The 19,491-nt window shown below is 41.6% G+C and overlaps 3 protein-coding genes across 3 annotated transcripts in view; 1 reads left to right on the forward strand and 2 right to left on the reverse strand.

Annotated features, from left to right (window-relative positions):
- Positions 1 to 2,513: 2,513 nt before the first annotated feature.
- On the reverse strand, positions 2,514 to 5,739 carry abhd8b (abhydrolase domain containing 8b; the record flags this gene model as incomplete). The annotated part of the gene is made up of 4 exons (XM_079266631.1): positions 4,934 to 5,739; positions 3,845 to 4,015; positions 3,134 to 3,350; positions 2,514 to 2,792 (listed from the first exon to the last, which is right to left on the reverse strand). Exons 1-4 carry the CDS (start codon positions 5,731 to 5,733, stop codon positions 2,514 to 2,516), a joined length of 1,467 nt encoding a protein of 488 aa, XP_079122757.1. The 5' UTR covers positions 5,734 to 5,739.
- A 5,403-nt stretch (positions 5,740 to 11,142) lies between these two features.
- Positions 11,143 to 14,771, forward strand: dda1 (DET1 and DDB1 associated 1). Its single transcript, XM_079267545.1, has 5 exons — positions 11,143 to 11,464; positions 12,097 to 12,177; positions 12,382 to 12,433; positions 12,633 to 12,694; positions 12,813 to 14,771. The coding sequence occupies exons 1-5, from the start codon at positions 11,456 to 11,458 to the stop codon at positions 12,915 to 12,917; spliced, it is 309 nt and encodes a 102-aa protein (XP_079123671.1). The 5' UTR covers positions 11,143 to 11,455; the 3' UTR covers positions 12,918 to 14,771.
- A 188-nt stretch (positions 14,772 to 14,959) lies between these two features.
- The window catches only part of ano8b (anoctamin 8b), a gene marked incomplete at its 5' end in the record, with an annotated part of 35,147 nt that continues 30,615 nt past the window's right edge, over positions 14,960 to 19,491 (reverse strand). The window contains 2 exons of the mRNA XM_079266632.1: positions 14,960 to 18,725; positions 19,186 to 19,296. Coding sequence (XP_079122758.1) covers positions 17,994 to 18,725; positions 19,186 to 19,296 — 843 coding nt within the window. The 3' untranslated portion in view covers positions 14,960 to 17,993. The remainder of the gene's footprint in view (positions 18,726 to 19,185; positions 19,297 to 19,491) is intronic.

Raw genomic sequence — 19,491 nt, forward strand, 5'->3', positions numbered from 1 at the left:
GGTTGGAAAGACAATGTCACATATTTACGTTCACCAATCATGATGAAGCAATATTTACATCAAAATCTGATGACAGTTGTGGAGTTGTTCGCTCGTGCTCATCAAAAGACGTGACAGGTGGAAACAGTGCCCTAAAGATTAAAAAGGAGGGCTTCTGACTGAAAGTTTATTCGTGAATAATGCTCCCAAAAACTCACCGCTGGGTTGCCTTTGAGCAAGGCACTTAACACCCAACTGCAGACGTGTTTTAGACTGTGGATCGACTGGTAACCAGGTGTTCAGTTCTTCAGTTAAGTTACAAAATAAAATATAATTATATATAAAAGACGGAAAATATAATGTAAAAGACAGAGGATAAAACTGGAAAACTCACAATAATTTACCTTGATACTATTTTAAATCAGCTGTTTGTGTAATCATTTTCAAAGGCAATCAGTTACAAATTTTAAGACGCACAAGATACAAAATCAACAGTTTCCTCAAATTCAGCACAATCATATAAACAAAGTATCCGTATATTCCACATGGAAATGATCTTTTGTTAGCTCGAGTCTAAATACAAATCTGTCACATTTCTCTGACATAAGAAATACATTTCAATTGATTCATTGGAATCCCTGCTACAATGTCTTTTAAATCTCTAAATACCAAACATGAATAGAAATACAATGTATAAAAATATTAATCTAAATAAAAACCATCAACACTGTTGAATCAGAAAGAACATCTGTGCTTCATTCACACTTTTTCCAACTGAAACTTCTGATTCTCTGTTAGAGGCTCAGAAGTTTGTGAACTATCGCAGCACTGAGAACATTTCGGCTGATGTTCAGACATACACACATTATTGCAGTGGTCACGAAGCAGTCACAGAGGATTTAATAGCTGTCTGCCCTGTGGAGTTCAATGTACATCAGACTCAACAATAAAACAGTTTTTGCATGAATTAAAATCTAATTTATTAGAGCTTAACTTTATTTCTCCAAGTAACAAAAAAAAAGACATTGTAGAATAGCAGTTTTGGGGAGAAATAAATGCTTAATATTTATTTATAACAATAAATTAATTCATTCAAATCTTCTAGCACTGACGGGCCGTTACGTTTTTGCAGGAAATAGAGGAACCATCTTATACCACGTGGAAGTTGATAATTACGTCAGCAACTTTGTTTCGCTTATTTTGACAGTGTATTTTAATGATCAAAGATGCTATAACAGCACATGGCTACATCATTTCATATTTTGAACAAAGTGTAGTGTGCTACAGTCTGTTGTCTGTTAAACCCTGCTGTCTCACTTCCCCTGATGCCTCCCAAGTCTTCTTATACAGGAGATTTGTGCTAAATCTTCTGGCCCATTCTGTGCATATAATGTTATGATTCATTGCTGAGCCTCAACTGTTGCCACATTAAGCAGGAAACACTTGACTGAACACACATTTCTCAGAATTATTGGAAGCATCAAATTTACTTTCACTTCTGTCTTTATCATTCTTCATTTGTTTCACACGTCACAATTTAGTCACACAAAATAGAACCAGAGGCAGCTGAATCCCATACGTCGTAAGGCTACTTCTAATCTTTGACCTTCTATTGTGATGTGCACACATATTATTCTGGTTCACCTCTTAGATGCCGAACAACAAAAACAAATTCCCAAAATACTAAATGTACATTTCTAAATGAGAAATGCCTTCCAATTTATTTTCAGTGCCATTTTGTGTAAAACACTGTGTGTCCACTTAAAACTCTCATCTCTACAAAATCTATCATTATATGTGATGGAATAATTGAGCTACACACACACACACACACACACACACACACACATTCAAAGACATTTAACAGCTAGCTCAACATGTCACGGTTTGATATTACACGTCAAGTAGGCAAATACACGCTAGTTTAGCGTCCAACTTTTCCATAAGGTTTATGGCTTTGCTGCAGCTTTGCAGTGGCAGCGTCACAGGTAGTCAACCAGGAGCACGTTTCATACAAATCCTTGATTTTGCTTGACTTAGTCAGACCCGCCATCAAGTGTTGTCCTTTCTAAAATATAGCTGTCAGTGTGGCAGGGGACACTTTTTGATTTGTCCAAAAAAAGTCAAATTGTATCACTTTTGCCGCTTGACAACTGTTAATTTCCACCCTCGGCCTCATGGCAGTGTGCTAGGCTACCGTTTCTGTCTCTAATTACCCTGGCGTCATCACCACCCTCCACTCCAAGGCACAGCTCCATCTTCCCTGATGTCTGTCGAGGACAGACAGCTGTCAGCTGGAGAATGGACCACCGGCATCCTCTTTCCTTCAGCTCAGCAGCTGACATAACTGGACCCAAACTTGAATGCCCTGCATTGTGTCGCATACAGCTGGACCATTTCAGATAAACTGACTCTTTTGGCTCAGCATCAGGTTCACCAGCCAAAACCAGCTCAGATTTATCGGGACCTGCAAAGAGCATGACTCGCCATGATATGGTGTAACAACCGTTTGAAGATTCAGCTTTAATCTTTTATCATTTCTTGGCCTTGCTGTTTGGCTTCTCCTCTGTGTTGATGTTTGATGAGGTCTGCCTTGCAGTTGCAGGTCGGACCTCGGAAGGGTCAGCCGCAATGTTGTCAGATTGTGCTTTGGCAGTTTCTGGACGTGTTTTGGACTCTTTCTTCTGCGGTGGAGGGGTGGTCGGCTCCCACAGGATGAACTCATGCAGCAGTGTGTTGACAGCCTCAGGACACTCCATCATGACCATGTGACTGCCGTGGTCCAGGACTTTCAGGAAGGCCATTAGGAGGATCTGACAGACAGTTTCAAGCAAAAGAACAGGTCAGATTTTTAGAATCATCAAGATGTTTTGTGGCGCTGTCCTGCTTCCAGACCTCTGAATCCCTGCTGGTTTTTCACTCATTAAAATAGTATAACAAAATGAAAGAAAAGGACAGTTCAGTGTAATTATCAGAATGCCAAAACAAATACATTTTTAATTGTTGTGATCCGGACGAAAGACATGACTAATGTAGTTCTCTCGGTTCACTCTAACTAAACATTTGGTTCACAATATGACAGCAGTGTCTCTAGTAGCATCGATATCCCTGCAGTTTGAATCTCGGGCTTTGGGGGTTGAAGAAGTGCATTCACCTCCGCCATGCGCTGGTCCTCTTCAATGGGGACAAACTTGTCATGCATGCCGTGAACCAGCAGGATGGGCACCGTGAGTTCAGCGTGGTAGACCTCACCCCCCTCAGGCCAGTACTGCCCACTCATCATGGCGCGCAGCACAAAAGACGACACGTTAAAGGCATTGTTGTCTTTCAGCAGCTGCTTCTCCTTGGCACCCTGCTGAGCAAAGCCAGCCCTGTCGGGGGCAGAGCGGGGCAGATTTACCTGAATTACAAATGGCTTAAAAGACAAAAATCTGGATTCTGACCACAATAAACTGTGGGTGAAATGAACACAACACAGTGCCACATGAAGGTAAAATTTGCATAAATGTGGCACTTGCCCGTAGCCAGCAACATCAATGTTTGGGTATCTCAGTTGGAACAGTTGTTGTTCACTTCGACCTCTGCTCATTAGATGAGCTTTCTCATATTTTACCTTGACATGATTACAATTGAGAATGTTTTCGATGCTCATTGTTTTTGTTTATTTTTGTCGTCCAAATGTGATGACTAATTTCCATTACTTCTCAACAAATGTTAATCAATTTGAGCTACCTGCTGCAGCTTTAAGCCTCATTTTATTCACAATACCTTTCAACAATCAGTTGTAGGCGAGCGATTATATGTTGATGCATGGTAACTGTTTTGGCTGGTAAAATTGTTCCCGTTGCGTTGCTGTGTGTCTTACTTGAGAAAGATCCACGCTAGCAGCGGCGAGAGGCAGTGAAGCACACAGGTGGGCAGGTTGAAGATGGAGCAGAGGCTGGGCTCCAGAGCTGTGGGACCACCTCCGTTGATCATCACCATCTTGTGGATCTGCTCCGGATACTCGTGGGCCAGGAAGGTACAGAACGATACTCTAGGAGAGCAAAGCAGAAGACTGGTTACAGGATAGAAGAATCAAGGTAACCATGCTTTTCCTTTTGTGGTAGCTACCTTTTTTGATTGTGCATATCTGGAAAGTGTTTGGATGTAAGTATTTGGAGAATATGAAGCAAATACTGAATAAGAAATGAAAGCTCTGTAACGTTATAATATTGGATAGCTGCAGCAGTAAAATAAACAGTGAGTAATGTAGTAAAGGACAGTGTCAGTTACTGATCACAATTTTGTCAGAACATAGTGGAAAATACACTGTCTCCCAGAGCCCAAAGCAACTTCTCCAAATTCCTTGTTTTATGTGACCTAAAGCAACTCTGTCATTTTTGCTAAATTACAATCAATGTGGCTGCAAGTGGCACTTACAACACAGACGCTAAAGCGTAGTGTGTCTGTTACACTGCAATATCTATCTAAAGTGTTCTAACACACGCTAATATTAACCACCATAAGGTACCAAGTGCAGCTGCACGTAACGAATTGCGCAATGGTGCATCTTATGCTTATGAATTCAAATTTTCATTTGTAAGAGGGAGATTTAGTTATTTCTCCTTCAAAGCCTTGATCTGATTTTAAGAAAGAGAAGCTGGAACTAGCAAATGTGTGACATTTTTCAGAAATTAATGAAATGATTAAGCAATTATAAAAGTGTAAACTCAAACTATGTCAATGTTGATATACGGTAGTTATACAATATGTAAATGAGAAACATTCTTACATTGCCTGTTTGAGCTTAATATTAATGGCAATAAAACGAATAAATATGCAGTTCATTTAAGTGTCTTTCGCTTTCTCACTTTAATTGTGATGTTTAACTATTTTTCGGCATATCCTGTAGTCTTCCAAATCCTCTCTGTCAATACTATGTGCTACATGAATTTTGTGATCTTAAATTTACCCGTAAGAATGTCCTATGAGAATATTCCTCTTGCGTGCATATCTCTTGAAGATAAGTCTCATATCCTCAGCTAGGGCATAGAAAGTGTATGCAGCAGCTATCTGCGGTGCTGAGCTGGCTCCATGACCTGCCAGGTCCGGCGAGATCACCTCATAGCCCAGCCTGGAAAAGAAGTCCACCTGGCTTTTCCAGATGTCCAGTGAGCCTCCCACTCCATGGATGAAGAACAGAGCCACGTCTGCATGTGTCCCTTTACAGGCCGATATCTTCCTCTCACAGTCGATCACCACAGTGCACTTGGGCTTCCTCCTGCACTTCCTGGGTTGCTGCGACTGGTCAGTCTGCCCAGCAGCAGGTGTCTCTCCTCCTCCTGCTGCTGTTTCAGCTGTCCCATCTTTTCCAGCTGTGACGGGCTCAGACCCGGCCTCAGGGATGCTGACGGGTGCCGAGGACTTACCGCAGTCAGTCAGTTCAACCTCTACAGTGTTGTTTGGTTCCGTCTCTCCATTCTGGCAGTTTTCCAGCTCTGCACTCGCCCTGTCACCCAAGTTCTCAATGAAAAGCTGTCCATTACGATATACTGTGATCTTTCGTTTGCAGCTGACAGTCCCACCGGGCCCAGTGGGCTCCTCCACCACCGGCCGGTCGGGGATGATATGTCGGACCCGCAGGACGCGGCCTGGTTTCACCTCCACAAACTCATAGCCATCCGTGGATTCTGAGGTTTCTGCAGGAACCACAACGTTCGCCGACTTTGAGGTGAGGCAGCAGAGAAGACCCTTCATAAAGCTGGTCAGCATGGCTGCCAGTCTGTAGGGAACACAGTCATGTAAAAACACACATAAATCAACACACGCAAATGAAACAGGAATATCACAGAAAGCCTAAGGCACATGAATTATAATACATGAACCATGTTTACAAGCAAGTACTCCATTTATCTTGAAGCTATTTAAACTATATGGTCAGTAAAAACTGGTAAAATATCTTTACGTGATGCCTAACAATCTAGATTAACTTCATTAATTAACTCTATTTCTGTTCATTATTAAGTTTGAAGAATCATCTGAATATCATCTGACTATCAAAGATCTAAGGTCTGTTATTATTGGCCGGTACTGGCTTATCACGAACATAAAAATATCCAAATGTACTTTTGATGTTTGAATGCAGAATATCAAAAGAAATAAACGTTAAAGCACATTTAGGTTGAAAAAGAGAGACGACGACCAAGAGAACTGTAAAATGTAAAACAAACACACTCTGTATATTATTGAAAAAATTAGACAAAGGTGGTCTTAAAAAAAACACATCGACAATAAATCAAAATGTGTGTGTGTGTGTGTGTGTGTGTGTGTGTGTGTGTGTGTGTGTGTGTGTGTGTGTGTGTGTGTGGGTGTGTATATGTGTCGGGTTGATTAACATGCAATAAATAATTTCTATCTAAGCTCTAAAAATTGCACATTCATGTGTACTAAACATCATTCATCATATCATTACAATAATATGCTCTACTTACTCCCAAATATCAGTCTAAGCATCTGCCCCAATATCGCTCTATTACGACTGTTTTGCATTGTTTTGTCGTGCCATTTTTAATAAATGAGCATTTGGAAACCTTAAATGTACCATTCAACGAAGCAAACAAGTTATTTTGCCTTTACAATCTAGCATCTACACACAAAAAAATAAAGGTGCCATCTGGAACCGAAAATGGTTCTTCGGAGTGATGCCATAGAAGAACCATTTTTGGTTCCATAAAGAACCTTTCCGAACAGGGTTCTTTCAAGAACCATTTCCTTAAACGGTTCTTTAAAGAACCCACAAAGGTTCCTCGAAGAACCTTCAAAACATGGTTCTTTGAAGCACCAAAAAGTTCTTTATGGTCCCAAATGGTTCCATAAAGAACCCTTTTCAAATGGTTCTTTAGCTAGAAATGGTTATAACTACAACTCACACCCTTGAGACTTTCTGTCAGACGTAACTGAGCAGCATCTTCCCTCAGCGCAGACTTTGAAGGTATAAATAGACGGGACCAGTAATAGCTCCATGAGTTAAAGCTGTCCGCCATGTGATCACTCTGCCGTGGCACATACTGTCTGTCAAAACCACCAAACAACCAATCGTAATTAATGGTACTTTAATATGGCTTAGTAAGTAAATCACACAATACCAGATTGGCTTCTTGGTGAGCTCCAGACTGCTACTTTTGAAAAAACGTGAACGTAAAGAGAGGTAAGTATCTGAAGAATGGATGAGACTCTGTATAACACATACTCATACACACTTCAGGTACAGTATACAGTATCTGTTAGGTTGTCAGTTGATTATCAACCATGGCAACAGTACAGCAGCCGAGCAGGGTCTGCAATCTCTCTGCTGGTGTCATTATCCTACCTTCCTGTCACTCCCCTCCCTGCTAGAGGGGATTATACGCTCTGTCTAAGTCCGCAATCTGTCCATCTCCTCTCTCGATGAAAACAGTGACACTGTGCGACAACAGTTTTACTTTCTGCGGGATTTGTTGCATCTTGTTCTGCACTTGCAACCCCATCAGCTACTTTCATTTGGGGATTATGGACACAATGTAATACAGCATTGCTTACACTTGCACATACTTTTTATCCAAACAGCAGTGTTGTACAGTGCTGTGTGCAAACTGACTGAGCAGGCCAGTTTGATATCACTGTGGGTGACACGTTTACCTCTAATATTATTCTCATATCAAAAGGCAGCCATTATCCAGACACATGGTGTGACGTTTTTTTTCTGTTCTGCAACCTCTGTTCTGTTTCTAAGTGTCCATTCAACATTGACACTAGAATAGACATATCTTTTACAGTCCTTTTCTACCCTTACAGACATAACAAACTCCCATTTATCCTCCATGCCTCCCTTTAAAACTGTTCCACTCATCCAACTCAGATATTAGAATCACAACTTTAAAACAGACTGCTGCTTTGAGGTAGAAACAATATAGAGGTGCTGTTGTGTGGTAAAATCCTGTCCTTCCATGTATTCCCGAGACTCTTTTTCATCGCAGTCACTGTAATCTAGTCAACACTTATTAATCAATGGGTAGAGCATAGATTCTGTCACAAGGAAAACCCAGGACTGACACCAACATAAGAAGGGATTGCAGGGGTCCAATCTTTCTCCTAATTGATGCTGTGAGAATATCCTGCATGGTGCATGATGCAAGTGCATGTTGATTCAACTCTCACATGTATTGCAGATCTTAATTCATTATTTTAAATATATCTGTGATGCAATGATTAGCCCTCACCATTACAAACCAGAGGACAGGAGAGCACTGCTTCTCTGCTCCTTTTTTAAGCAGAATCAGACCTGCAAATACCTGCCCAGTACCACTGTAGTGAAGCATGCTTTAATAAAGGGCAAATGATGACGGACAGTAATGAGGTAAAGGCAAGGACCACAATTTCAATTTTTACACCCCAATTATCAAGCTGGTCCAAAGATGGAACTGTCCACAGCACGGTCGCAACACTGCTTCCCGAACTGAATGTTACGTAGCGAAAACACTGCTCTCGTCAATAACATGCCAGTGCTGTGTCTCATTATTGTGTGAGTCTGCTTCCTTGTGCTTGATGTTTTTACATTGGGACATTGTGCTGAAGCACTGCAGTAAGTTTGATTCTTCTTGTGGTTACAACTGTAACGTTATAGCTTCTGTTGACAGTGACTGCAAGAGGCTGTTATAACGGTTCCCACAGGTCAGACCCAATCACAGTGGGGACTGATACCGTAGACGCTGTCACGGGGATTACAAACAACGACAGTAGGTTTACTGGCTTGCTGTGTCACTAAACATTGAATCCTGATCGTGTATTGCACTTGCTTGCTGTTGTATGCCACAATTTAAATCAAATAAATAAATAATGCTGTTTGTCTTTGAAATAGATATTTTGTTATAGACTGCACTATAGTGTTGTGTAATGCCCTTAAGACAAATATACCATCACTATCTGCATGCTGCTTTGTACCTAGACAAATGCTCCAAACACAACCGTTGAGAAACTCATTTACAATGTTCAGCAAAAAGGAATTTATTCACAAATAAACCGATTTTGAGTCATTTGTGTATCTTCAAATTGGACAGTTATTGTGGCCCTTAAACAAAAACGTTAAGCAGATTCATATTACAATTAGATACCAATTCGAGCAAAAATAAAAAGAGCTGTTTACACAGTAAACAACGTGAGGGTTTCATTGCATACAGATTAAAGTTTGTTGCTGATTTTAGTCGAATACAACTTGTTGATCTGGTGAAGCCAGTGGGCCACATATATTCACTGATAACAATAAAGCCAGTTAAAATGCCACTCACTGCCGTCTGATGCAGAAAATGAGGCAAGTGCTAGAATGTTTTCCATTTAAGTCTACTCTGTTGATACATTCAATTGAATTTCACATTTTTACGTCACTCAATAACCCGTCTGTCTCCTTCAACTGCAACGCAACTTGATATGTAGCGACCTCTTATCTGTTGCCAATAATCTACAGGATAGCATAACAAAACAAAACAACACAAGGCAAGTAAAAAGAGGTGGCATGACAGAAAAAAAGCTTACCTGTATATTCCCACCAACTCCGCGTGAAATATGATCAGATTAATGTGGTTTTCTTACGAAGCATCGAGGAAGTAGACGAGCTATAATCTGCTGCAGGCAATCCAATAATCTAATTTATCTGGATTCTGTTGTCCTGCAGGTAGCCTCCACATGGCTTCCAGCACGAGCCTACTGACAGCAGATCTCTCTGTGCGGTTCAGAGGTGGTTCCAAAATATATGCGTGTGCCAGCACCAGCCCACTTCCATGTTGGAATGCTTGTGAATGCGCTTGGAGACGCGCCGCAGCTCCGCCGGTCTGATGGCTTCGCGTTTATTTAATCCATCGAAGTGAAACATCCTTGATCAGTTAAAGAGTGAAGAGCTGCCCCCTGCTGCTACCTGACGCGAGACAACTAATGCATATTTTTTTGAAATATAAAAAACGTCTCTATTTAGTATACAAAAGTAAATACAAGTATTGTTACCAAATAATAGCCTCATTGAATTTTTAATTAATTGATTTTTCAAATATACGTAAACAACGTGAAAGCAACAACAAGCCACATGTAAAAGATCATCTTTCTCTATAGAGGCATTATTGTGACGTTAATATTCATATTCATATTATTGTGTACTTTTTAATTTTAATGCAACATTGTTTTTCCTGAAACTTTCATGCAAATAGCCACATTGTTTGCATACATCTTGCCATCATAACTGGACTTGAGGTGGCGAACAGTAAGTCATATCTCCCTTTAAAATGTGTTGGTTTGTTCATTAAATAACAAATGTCATTATTTGAATGCTTCAAAGTTCCTTCAACTGTACATTTACAAATGTTGCTGTTTTGAGTTTCCTCTCCTAGTAATATATCACTATTTTAAATGTTATTTTTGTACATGTTGTCATATCTGTTACACACATTTCCTTAAGATACCATTGAAATATATATTCCACAGTAGCTGCTCCATCTCATCAGCATCCCATTCTCCAGCACCATAAGGAGCTTGTGATGTGGCAGTTGCCATGACAGTTGTTGCTAAGTAACTATTTGTAAAAAGTCCAGTTGCAGGTGCCAGTGAGGTGTGAGGAAGAGCACAGAAATGAAGACGTAGCAAACCCACTGAGATAGTTAAATCTCTCCCTCCAGCTGTAACACATTAAGGTTAATTCAAAGTGTATCTCTTTATACAGATATGAACATAACACAGGACAGTTGGTATTGACAATGCTTCAGTATCATAGAGAGTGAGATAGCTGAAAAGAGCATACACCTATACCTGGGTCTAAAAAAAGATTATAATAAACGTTTTAAATATCAGTAAATATTTGGGTTCAAGTAATATCAAGCTTTTGATTCTTCCACAACTCCCTCACAAGATGTCCAGCACCAATTCACAGTTAAAACATCTCTTAATTGGGTGACCTTTGTGTGGTGAGTAACTGGTGATGCTGTTTTTATTTTTTCATAATGATGCTCATCATGTGGGAGAGCAAGATTCTCCAGTCAATATTTATGATGATATAATGATATGTCGTGTTTAATGATTGGCTGTCGGGTGAAGCTACTAGCACGTGGGAGCAAGTCTAGACCAATGGGCACTTTCGGGGCGTGGTCACTGTAGCACCGCTACCTTTCAGCCATCATGCTAGCTGAAGAAGTCCTGGGCAACTAGCTTTGCTAACTCATGCAATGACATACTGGGTTCATTTCTCTGCGTGTACATCATTTTTTTCCATGGACACTGGGATATAGAATGGAAACAGCTACTCGTGTGTGAAGATCCTTGTTTTCTTTGACAAGAGGGTCCGATCGGACAGTTGTTTCGGTTAACTAGCTTGTAAGCTAGCGCGGCTAACCGTAACATATTGCCTGCCATCACGACCAGCACATCGGACACCAAGCCAAGTCGGGGAGTTGCGACGTTGGGCATTTCTACCATCATCATGGAGAAGGTAGTAGTCCACATACACCAGGCGTGTACCGTTAGCTTAATCCCACAGTACCCCGAGGGCATATGGTAATACTGAGCTAGCCGACTGTGGGTAACAGATAGCTGCTAGCCACACCTGCTTCTCCTGTCGGCATTCACTCACCGAGGCCAAGCCAGGGCATCGGTTTGTGCTCTGAGCTGCTCAGCTTTGACTTCCTGATTCTGAAACCACGTTGTGTACACTGTATCTGATATCATGTCCAGTTGGGCGGTTACTGGGGACGTTACAGGGAGAGTAGCAGGCCCGGTAGCGTGCATGGGCTGCTAGAAGAGGGAACGCCCAGCACTGACTCAGTGACTGGTATGTTATTGTCTGTAACGTTAGGCATTTGCATGGAGTCCTCAACTGTGTCTTCATCTAACATGAGCTGTAGTAGAAAACTATTGATCCGGATGCCAAGCGATAATTTGGACTGCTGTTATAAAATACCACAGGAGAATTAGCATGTTTGCTGAAGTAGTATACTATTTGTGTAGAGCAGATCGACTGATGATTTGGGATGGGATTTGTAGTTTTTAGGGTCAGATTAAATGCTAAATGAAAGAAACAAGCGCTGGGTTGTATATTAATCCCCCCCCCCCCCCTCCCTACAGGCGGATTTCTTGAAAGGACTTCCTGTCTACAATAAGAGCAACTTCAGCAGATTTCATGCAGACTCTGTTTGTAAAGCATCTGTAAGTAGCCTCTGATCATATTTATATCACCAGACTGTCATTTTTAATCCGAAGGAATATTTGCTGTGGATGAAATGCTTGACTATTGTCTACAATATTTGCTCATTCTCAAGATAAATCAATTAGAAACAATCAAGAAGCTTAATTACACACAAAACCGCATATAATCTGTCATTTGTAACCTTTTTCTGTCCTGTTTTTCAGAATCGGAGGCCCTCTGTGTACCTTCCAACACGAGATTACCCCTCTGAACAGAGTAAGTACTAAACTCATAGGAAAACGGGAGGAAAATACTTTAAACTATTACTTCTTTGAAGTAAGGCTGTATGAACAGAAGCTTTTTGTACAGTAGTTAGTCAATGATTTGGTTTCACTAAGAGCATAGTTTTGTTTTGTTTGTAATAGATTTTCAACATATTGTTTCCAGTAATGTGCTGACTGTGTTTGTTCTACAGTTATTGTAACAGAGAAAACCAACATCCTCCTGCGTTACCTCCATCAGCAGTGGGACAAAAAGGTGAGCATGTGCATTCCTTTGGAGATAGTTTTATTAATCTGGCTTCTCTTATTGATTCATCTTTGGTAGTTGGATTGTTAATTATAAACTGTGTGATTTAATCATTTGTGTCTCACAGAATGCAGCAAAGAAAAGGGAACAGGAGCAAGGTGAGGGTGACAGTCCGGCACCCCCAAGGAAGATCGCCAGGACAGATAGCCAAGAGATGAACGAGGACTCATAAGTGTGTGTGTGTGTGTGTGTGTGTGTGTGTGTGTGTGTGTGTATGTATGCATGCATGCAGAGTGTAGCCAGTCCAAACTAACGATAACAAAGGATAATCCCACCAGTGTAAATATTTCTGGCCATTCTGCACTATGGCAGGATGCCTTTTCTGGTATTAAATTAACAAAGCAGCCATTCATAGTGTAAAGAGTGTGAGTGAAAATAATGGAACCAGAAAAGATCTGAAAGTCACTGACAGAACAGTGCCGCTGTTAGGGAGGGAACTTTATACTGATGTTTTTTTTGTTTAAATCTTTGCTGGCTATTCTCTGTGTAGTAGCACATGTTTGTATGCATGCTGAGCTGTGAGTGTGTATTGTACTGTATGTGTGTGAATGAACAGTTGAAACAAATGTCAGAGTAGATTTTAAGATCAGAGAGGGACTTGACAGGAGTCAGACACTATCCTTAAAAACAGTCTCATTACTGGCACATGACTTGTAGCCATCTGTCACCTGGAGAGTCTGTCCTGATTTGTGCAAAGATAACTTTTTGTTACAGTTTTAATTTTATTATTGTTTATGTATGGCAATGAGCTTCCTGCCAGCCACAGTGCCCACCCTCTCGGTTTCACTGCCCGCTCTGCGGCCACACGGGGGCAATTCGACATTTCTTCACACAGTTTGAATCAACAGAACCAAGACTGCACTGTGAACAGAACAGCACAAAGTAGAAGCAACTCTTCCAGAATCCCCCGTAGATGTGTGTTTATGGTGAATATGCATATCTTCATTCTAGTCTGGGACTTGTGCTCGTAGGATAAATGTCGTGTTGGTGTTTCTGAGAAATGTTTTACACCCAGCACCACCTTCTGGCTAATTGAGGCTAGTAAGAATGGGATTTTCTGTGAGTTTTAGCTGTTCTTTCATCAAAAGATTTGAAGGAAAAAGTAGAGCTCACATATGGATTTGTGACATTGGATTTTCAGTTGTGCAACACAGTAACAGCAAAGATACTGGAGAGAAAAAAAATGTCTCAAATGTCTGGAAAAGGAAAGAATACATTATGATGTGTGTAAATAATTTCCAGGACCAGAATTAGTTTATCAAATTGAGTATCTTTGTGTCTGCCTTTTTTTGTTGTTGTAAAATAATACATGCTTATGGATACAATAGAAAGGAAGAAAAGAGCCCCGGTGCCCAGTGGAAGTTACCTTCCCTTGCATGTTGATGTTTTCACCGCTGGGTATTGTACTTCTGTAATACAGTAATACAACTCGAGGGGTGTTGAGGTTGTGGCGTTCTCTTGTGTGACTGTGGAAGGTATCAGCCTAGAGGCCTTACAACCTGTCATCATGGTTCGGACCTTTTCGCTCCCCCAGCTCAGGGCCCGGGATAGCTGTGCAGTTGGTCCTGTCCCTGTGACAGCCCCGGATGGTTTTTGTCTGAGAGCTGGCTTCGATGTACACAGGGCGGTTGAAAGAGGTGTTATATTTTCAGCCATAGAATGCACAAAATAAGCATGCACAGCAAAGTGCAGTCGCCATCCTGCCTTGTTCCTGAGCTTCAGTTTGTATTGGTGTCATATACTGTACAATACTGAATAAAGCTTGTTTTTTTTGTTTTTTAAATAATATCACTGCCCAGCAGAGTCGCATCAAAGCCTCCTGTTCTTCCTGTCCTTTTTTTCAGTGGATGCTGTAATGTCGGTTGACATTGTGGTCAGTCATCTTCCTACTTACAGTGTAAATGCTGTCTGTGTCTGAAGTGTAAAACCACATTATGCTTCTGCTCAGATAGACTGTTCTATAACACCCTAAGCCTTGCCCCATCTCGTGTGTTAGATCAGACGTGTTCTTTTTAGCTTTGCTGAAATAAAACTGGATTGAAACTGGGGTTTTGTCATGTGGTACTTCTAATAGATCATTTTACGTACTTCATTCTTATATTGAAATCAGCATTTGAGAGTCAAGAAAGAAATGTGCAGTCAGGGAGCAAGTTGGTCACAACACATGAAATGCATTTGAAATAGTTTTATTAACTATTTTTCAGGTCTTACAAAAATATGACAAAATAAATTAAAATAAATAAATAATCCCATTTCCCAGTATTTTGTACGGCTGTACATTGGAAGAGCATATGATGTTCAGTCAGTGAGGCTTCCATTAAGATGTCTTATCTTAAACTGTTGAGGTTCGGGTCAGGTTTGAATGTAGCTGTGGTGGGAACCTCAACTGTTAACATCCAGAAGAAAATGGACTAAATTCCGTCCTTTCTAGTACTGTCTAGATTAGCCCAAATCTGTTAAAGAACTGCTGTTGCTTTGACAGTGAATTACAGACGGCTGATGGGTCTCGGCTGTCTGAGCTGCTGTCCTTTAGCGAGGGACGCCTGTGCATGGCCCGGTGCTGTCTCATCTCTTGAAGCTTTCAGTGATGCCCAAGATCTGGTCATTTACTTCAACCATTACGTCTTTAAAGACCTTCATATTAACAACATGCAGACGTTGGTGCCAAGAGTGCAAGGATGAAAGAAGGGATAAGTTGGCTAATGCTATCCGTTTCTATCCTACAAAGTTGAAGTGTAAGTTGTCCCTGAATAAGAAGGAACTACGTACATGAAGGTTTGACCCTCTACTTTGACACTGCCTTCAGATTTTTTTACGCAAACTTTCAAATTATTAATACCTGTTGCATCATGGTGTTACTCATCCCTCAAATCCGATTGCTGCAGGAATAAAGGATTTGATGAGACGATGCTCAGCTACGCTTACCATCCTGTTCTCTATCAAGTGTCCCTTTACCAACGACCAGCCTGCGATACACAAAGACACTGAAGGTATTACATTTCGCTCAGCCTTGTACTTCTGTAATGGACAATGTGTTCCAAATATAAAAAAAGAACATAGTTTAGATTGACAGTAAAATGATACTGTGACCATACAAATTGATGTCCTGTCTATTTCCTTATTGCATTTAATGTCACTCAGATCTTTTAGCCTGTCAGCGGAAGTACATTTTTGTGTTTTCTTCAGGCATGTGACGGGACTTTACTTGTTATGAAGTTGTTACAGACGCATGAAAGCAGCAACACAATTTAAAAAGCAGTTTGAAGTTCAATGCCATCGTCACTCCTCGATTAGACAGATTCTGTAAACACAAAGCGGTAGATGGATGAGATAATTGTTATATCAATTGTGAGTCAGGAGGGGATTCCTCACATTAAACATGAGACAGGTGGGAGCTCAGAGAGCTGACACCGGAAATTGAAGGGACAGAAAGAAAAGATGCATCGTGGGGATAATGGAGTAGGACGTGTGCTGCGAGTGGTGTACTTACAGTATATAGCAATACATGTAAGTCTACAACAACTCAGTGTTATTGCCAAAATCCTTGCCAAAGGTGATGGAAATGCATAGTTAATGTTTCTGACTCTCAACCTACAGTGTGACGGCCTCATCTAATGTCACCATAATACATTTTCCCTTCAAAGTGTTCTCACACTGCAGCCTGACGCCCTACTGTTGCGGTCCCTGCTGCACACTGATGACTGGACACTGGTGCGATGGGTCAACATCGATTCACCAACAAGCTGTTCACCGACACATTTTGCTCTGCAAATATACTCTGGCGCCACCTTCTGGAGACCCTGCAGAAATGAAATACCTGTTCATGTTCGATGGTGGGTTTGCTTACTAGAGTTGCGTAATGCATACCATAAACAGAGTTGATGTACATGATCAACAGAACATAGAGTACCGGTACACGTACATCTTGGATGAACAGTATAATCCAAAAAATACCGCTCTGGTTAAAAAAGTAAATTCCCCATCAGCAGCACTGTGATAAAGCAGTGCAGCAAATGGTGCGTATACAAAAGATATGGAGCGCAACACAGATAAGAGCAAGTATTGTAAAATGACAAAAAAAACCATCTCAATATTTAGGGAATGCCATAGTTGCTGAGAGCAGGGGCAGGTGAGGAGATAGCATGTACTGTGTGAAAGGAGAAAAGCTAAAACAACCCAGCGTTTGCATAATGGCATGAGGCAGGCTGGTGTCGGTCCTCTCTCCTGCAGAGCGAGATGGGTTTCTATGCAGGGCGTAAGGGTGTAGTGCAAATGTTACTTCTTTAACTCTGCGCTCGCTTGCCAAGTCTGGTGAGAGTTTGTGAAATGAAGCACCATCTGTGTTTACAAGGCGCTCTACAGGCTTGGATGGAGGACAGCAGCCTTCCATGCTCAAAATCACCTTCATCGACTTCTGCTTATTTATTTATTTTTTTGCTTTTTTGTTTTTGTCTGTCTTCCCCTCAAACTCTTGGAAAAAATACTGGTACATGAAAGCTCAACTTACTAAGCTCTTTACTTCCTTTTCGAGCAAATCTGCTACTTTCACAGGATGGCAAGAAGGGATCAAAGCTCAGACATCACCTCTGCTTTGAAAATAAAGCCGGTGATACATCAGGGATGCTTATTGAGGGAGGGTTTGTGTGATGATTGATGAGAATAATTCAAACTGATTGATGACAAATCCATGTTTTCCATTTTTTTCCACTTCAATATGTAAGTGGAGGGCCCAAGAATTCCTCACAGTTAAAATTTGACAACATCTATTGATCGCTTGTGTTGTGATGGCTAAAAACATTCTCCGAAGGTATTTGATGTACAATCTGTGATCCTTTCATACTGTTTAAGCTTTTTAATCTTAAGCTTTTTAACCCAATTTATGACTAGAAGAAATCAAGAAACAGCTCTCTGCTTTAAAGGCTTGAAAATATTCGAAACGCAGCTCATGCATTTCTTTATGTATTGCAGACAAGGAAGGATTTGTGTGTGCGTGTGTGTGTTCATTCGGTCATGATAAGAGGGCTTACGTCTTTCTTATGGAGCCTGTTTTTTTTTTGTCTCTCATCCAAAAAGCTAACCAAAACAACAGTCACCTCTCATCAGTTTCATCTTCTCCTCTCTCTTCTTCAAGTACTTCTACACATAGCCTGTGATAGCACAGAAGGTAGGTCATGCCTCTCCTCACAGTAAACACATCACTTCCTCTGTTGAGATGTAACCAACGGCAAGTTTGTTCTTTATGGAGCTACTAGACTTTAGAGCCGGCCGGGTCCAAGTCTGTTGCGTGTCCGTTCTCTGAGCCTTCCCCTCCAGGCGAGGGGATCTCGTCTGGAACACCGTTCAAGTCAGACCTGGATGGTTGTCTGTCTGACGTCTGTGATGATGATCCTTCCCCGGGTCTGGGCAGCGCAGCCCCGTTTACACACGTCCCGCCCTCAGATTTCCCAAAGTTGAATAGTTTCCCAGGGTTGAAGGCTTTGCTGGGTGACTGAGAACGCTCCTGCGAGCTGCTACCTGATGATGATGATGCTGTAGCTGTGGAGTTAGCGGCTGTGGTGGCAGCCGCAGAAGCCGCAGCACCCTCCTTCTTATTCTCAGGTGACTTGAGGAATTTGAAGCTCAGGAACCCGGGCAGCTTGGGCTCATTTCCAGTGGGAGACTGAGGGGAGCGGGCGCCACTCGAGGAGAACTTACTCTGCATCGGGATGATCTGTTTCAGCTTCATCACGTTATTGCTGGCCAACAGAGAGCTGGGCCTCTTGGGTTTGTCCGACCCGCTGCCTCCTCCTCCTCCACCCCCAGCACGTGATTTGCTGCTGTGACTTTTGTCATGGTGGTGATCCCCAGAGGAGTCGCCCTTGCTGTCGTCCCGCTCCCTTTCCCTGCGGGCCATATGCTCCGCCTGCCTCTGCCTCTCCTCCTCCTCCCTCTTCCTCCTCTGCAGCTGCTGGTAATGCTGCTGCGCCTGCCGCTCATGCTTCTGCAGAGGAAGAGAAACATTCCCACAATGTATTTACTAGAATCAGCAACCCAGCTAACCATTATAATACTGCAGTGCTGCCCATCGAACAAATCCCTCGCCAAGAATCCCGCATTACCACTGCAGGGGCCACTACAACAGCCCAGTCTTTTTTCTACCTTCTACCAATTGTCTTTCTCAAAAGCAACATCACTAAAATATCACCACAAGTTTAAAATAAGCAATTTAGTTCCAAACAGAAAGCTGCAGTGTCGCAGTACAGCTTGTTTGCAGCAGAAAGTTTGGCACCTCTGATAGCTACTACTATAGATCTTTCTAACAGTGCAGAACTCTGCACACAATGAGGTTGTCTTTTGAAGGCTTGTTCGAACCACCTGAATAATTGTTGAACTTCATCCCACTCTTAAAATGTATCCCAGGCAAATATAAATGTGTTTTTCTCTTGCTGTCCTTTATTTACCTTAAAGGCCTCCCTGCGCTGATAATCCAGTTTAGCTATCTCCTCTCGAACCCATGTAGGAATGTCAGGGATGGCCACATGGATGACGTACTTCAGGAGGACGGCAAAGTGCTGCAGATATATATACGTGCAGGTAGAAATGGAAAGTTTGGGATGAAACAAAAAAAAAAGGATTAATTGAAAGAACAATGCCGATCAGATGCACAATGCTTCAAAATACTCTTTCAGCGTATGTTACTTGAACTAATTCTTGGACGTAAAATCCTCCTCCTGATAGGCCAACTTCTTTATCAGGCCAAAACAGAG

This window comes from Melanostigma gelatinosum (assembly GCF_949748355.1).
Source record: "Melanostigma gelatinosum genome assembly, chromosome: 4".
Lineage (NCBI taxonomy): Eukaryota > Metazoa > Chordata > Actinopteri > Perciformes > Zoarcidae > Melanostigma > Melanostigma gelatinosum.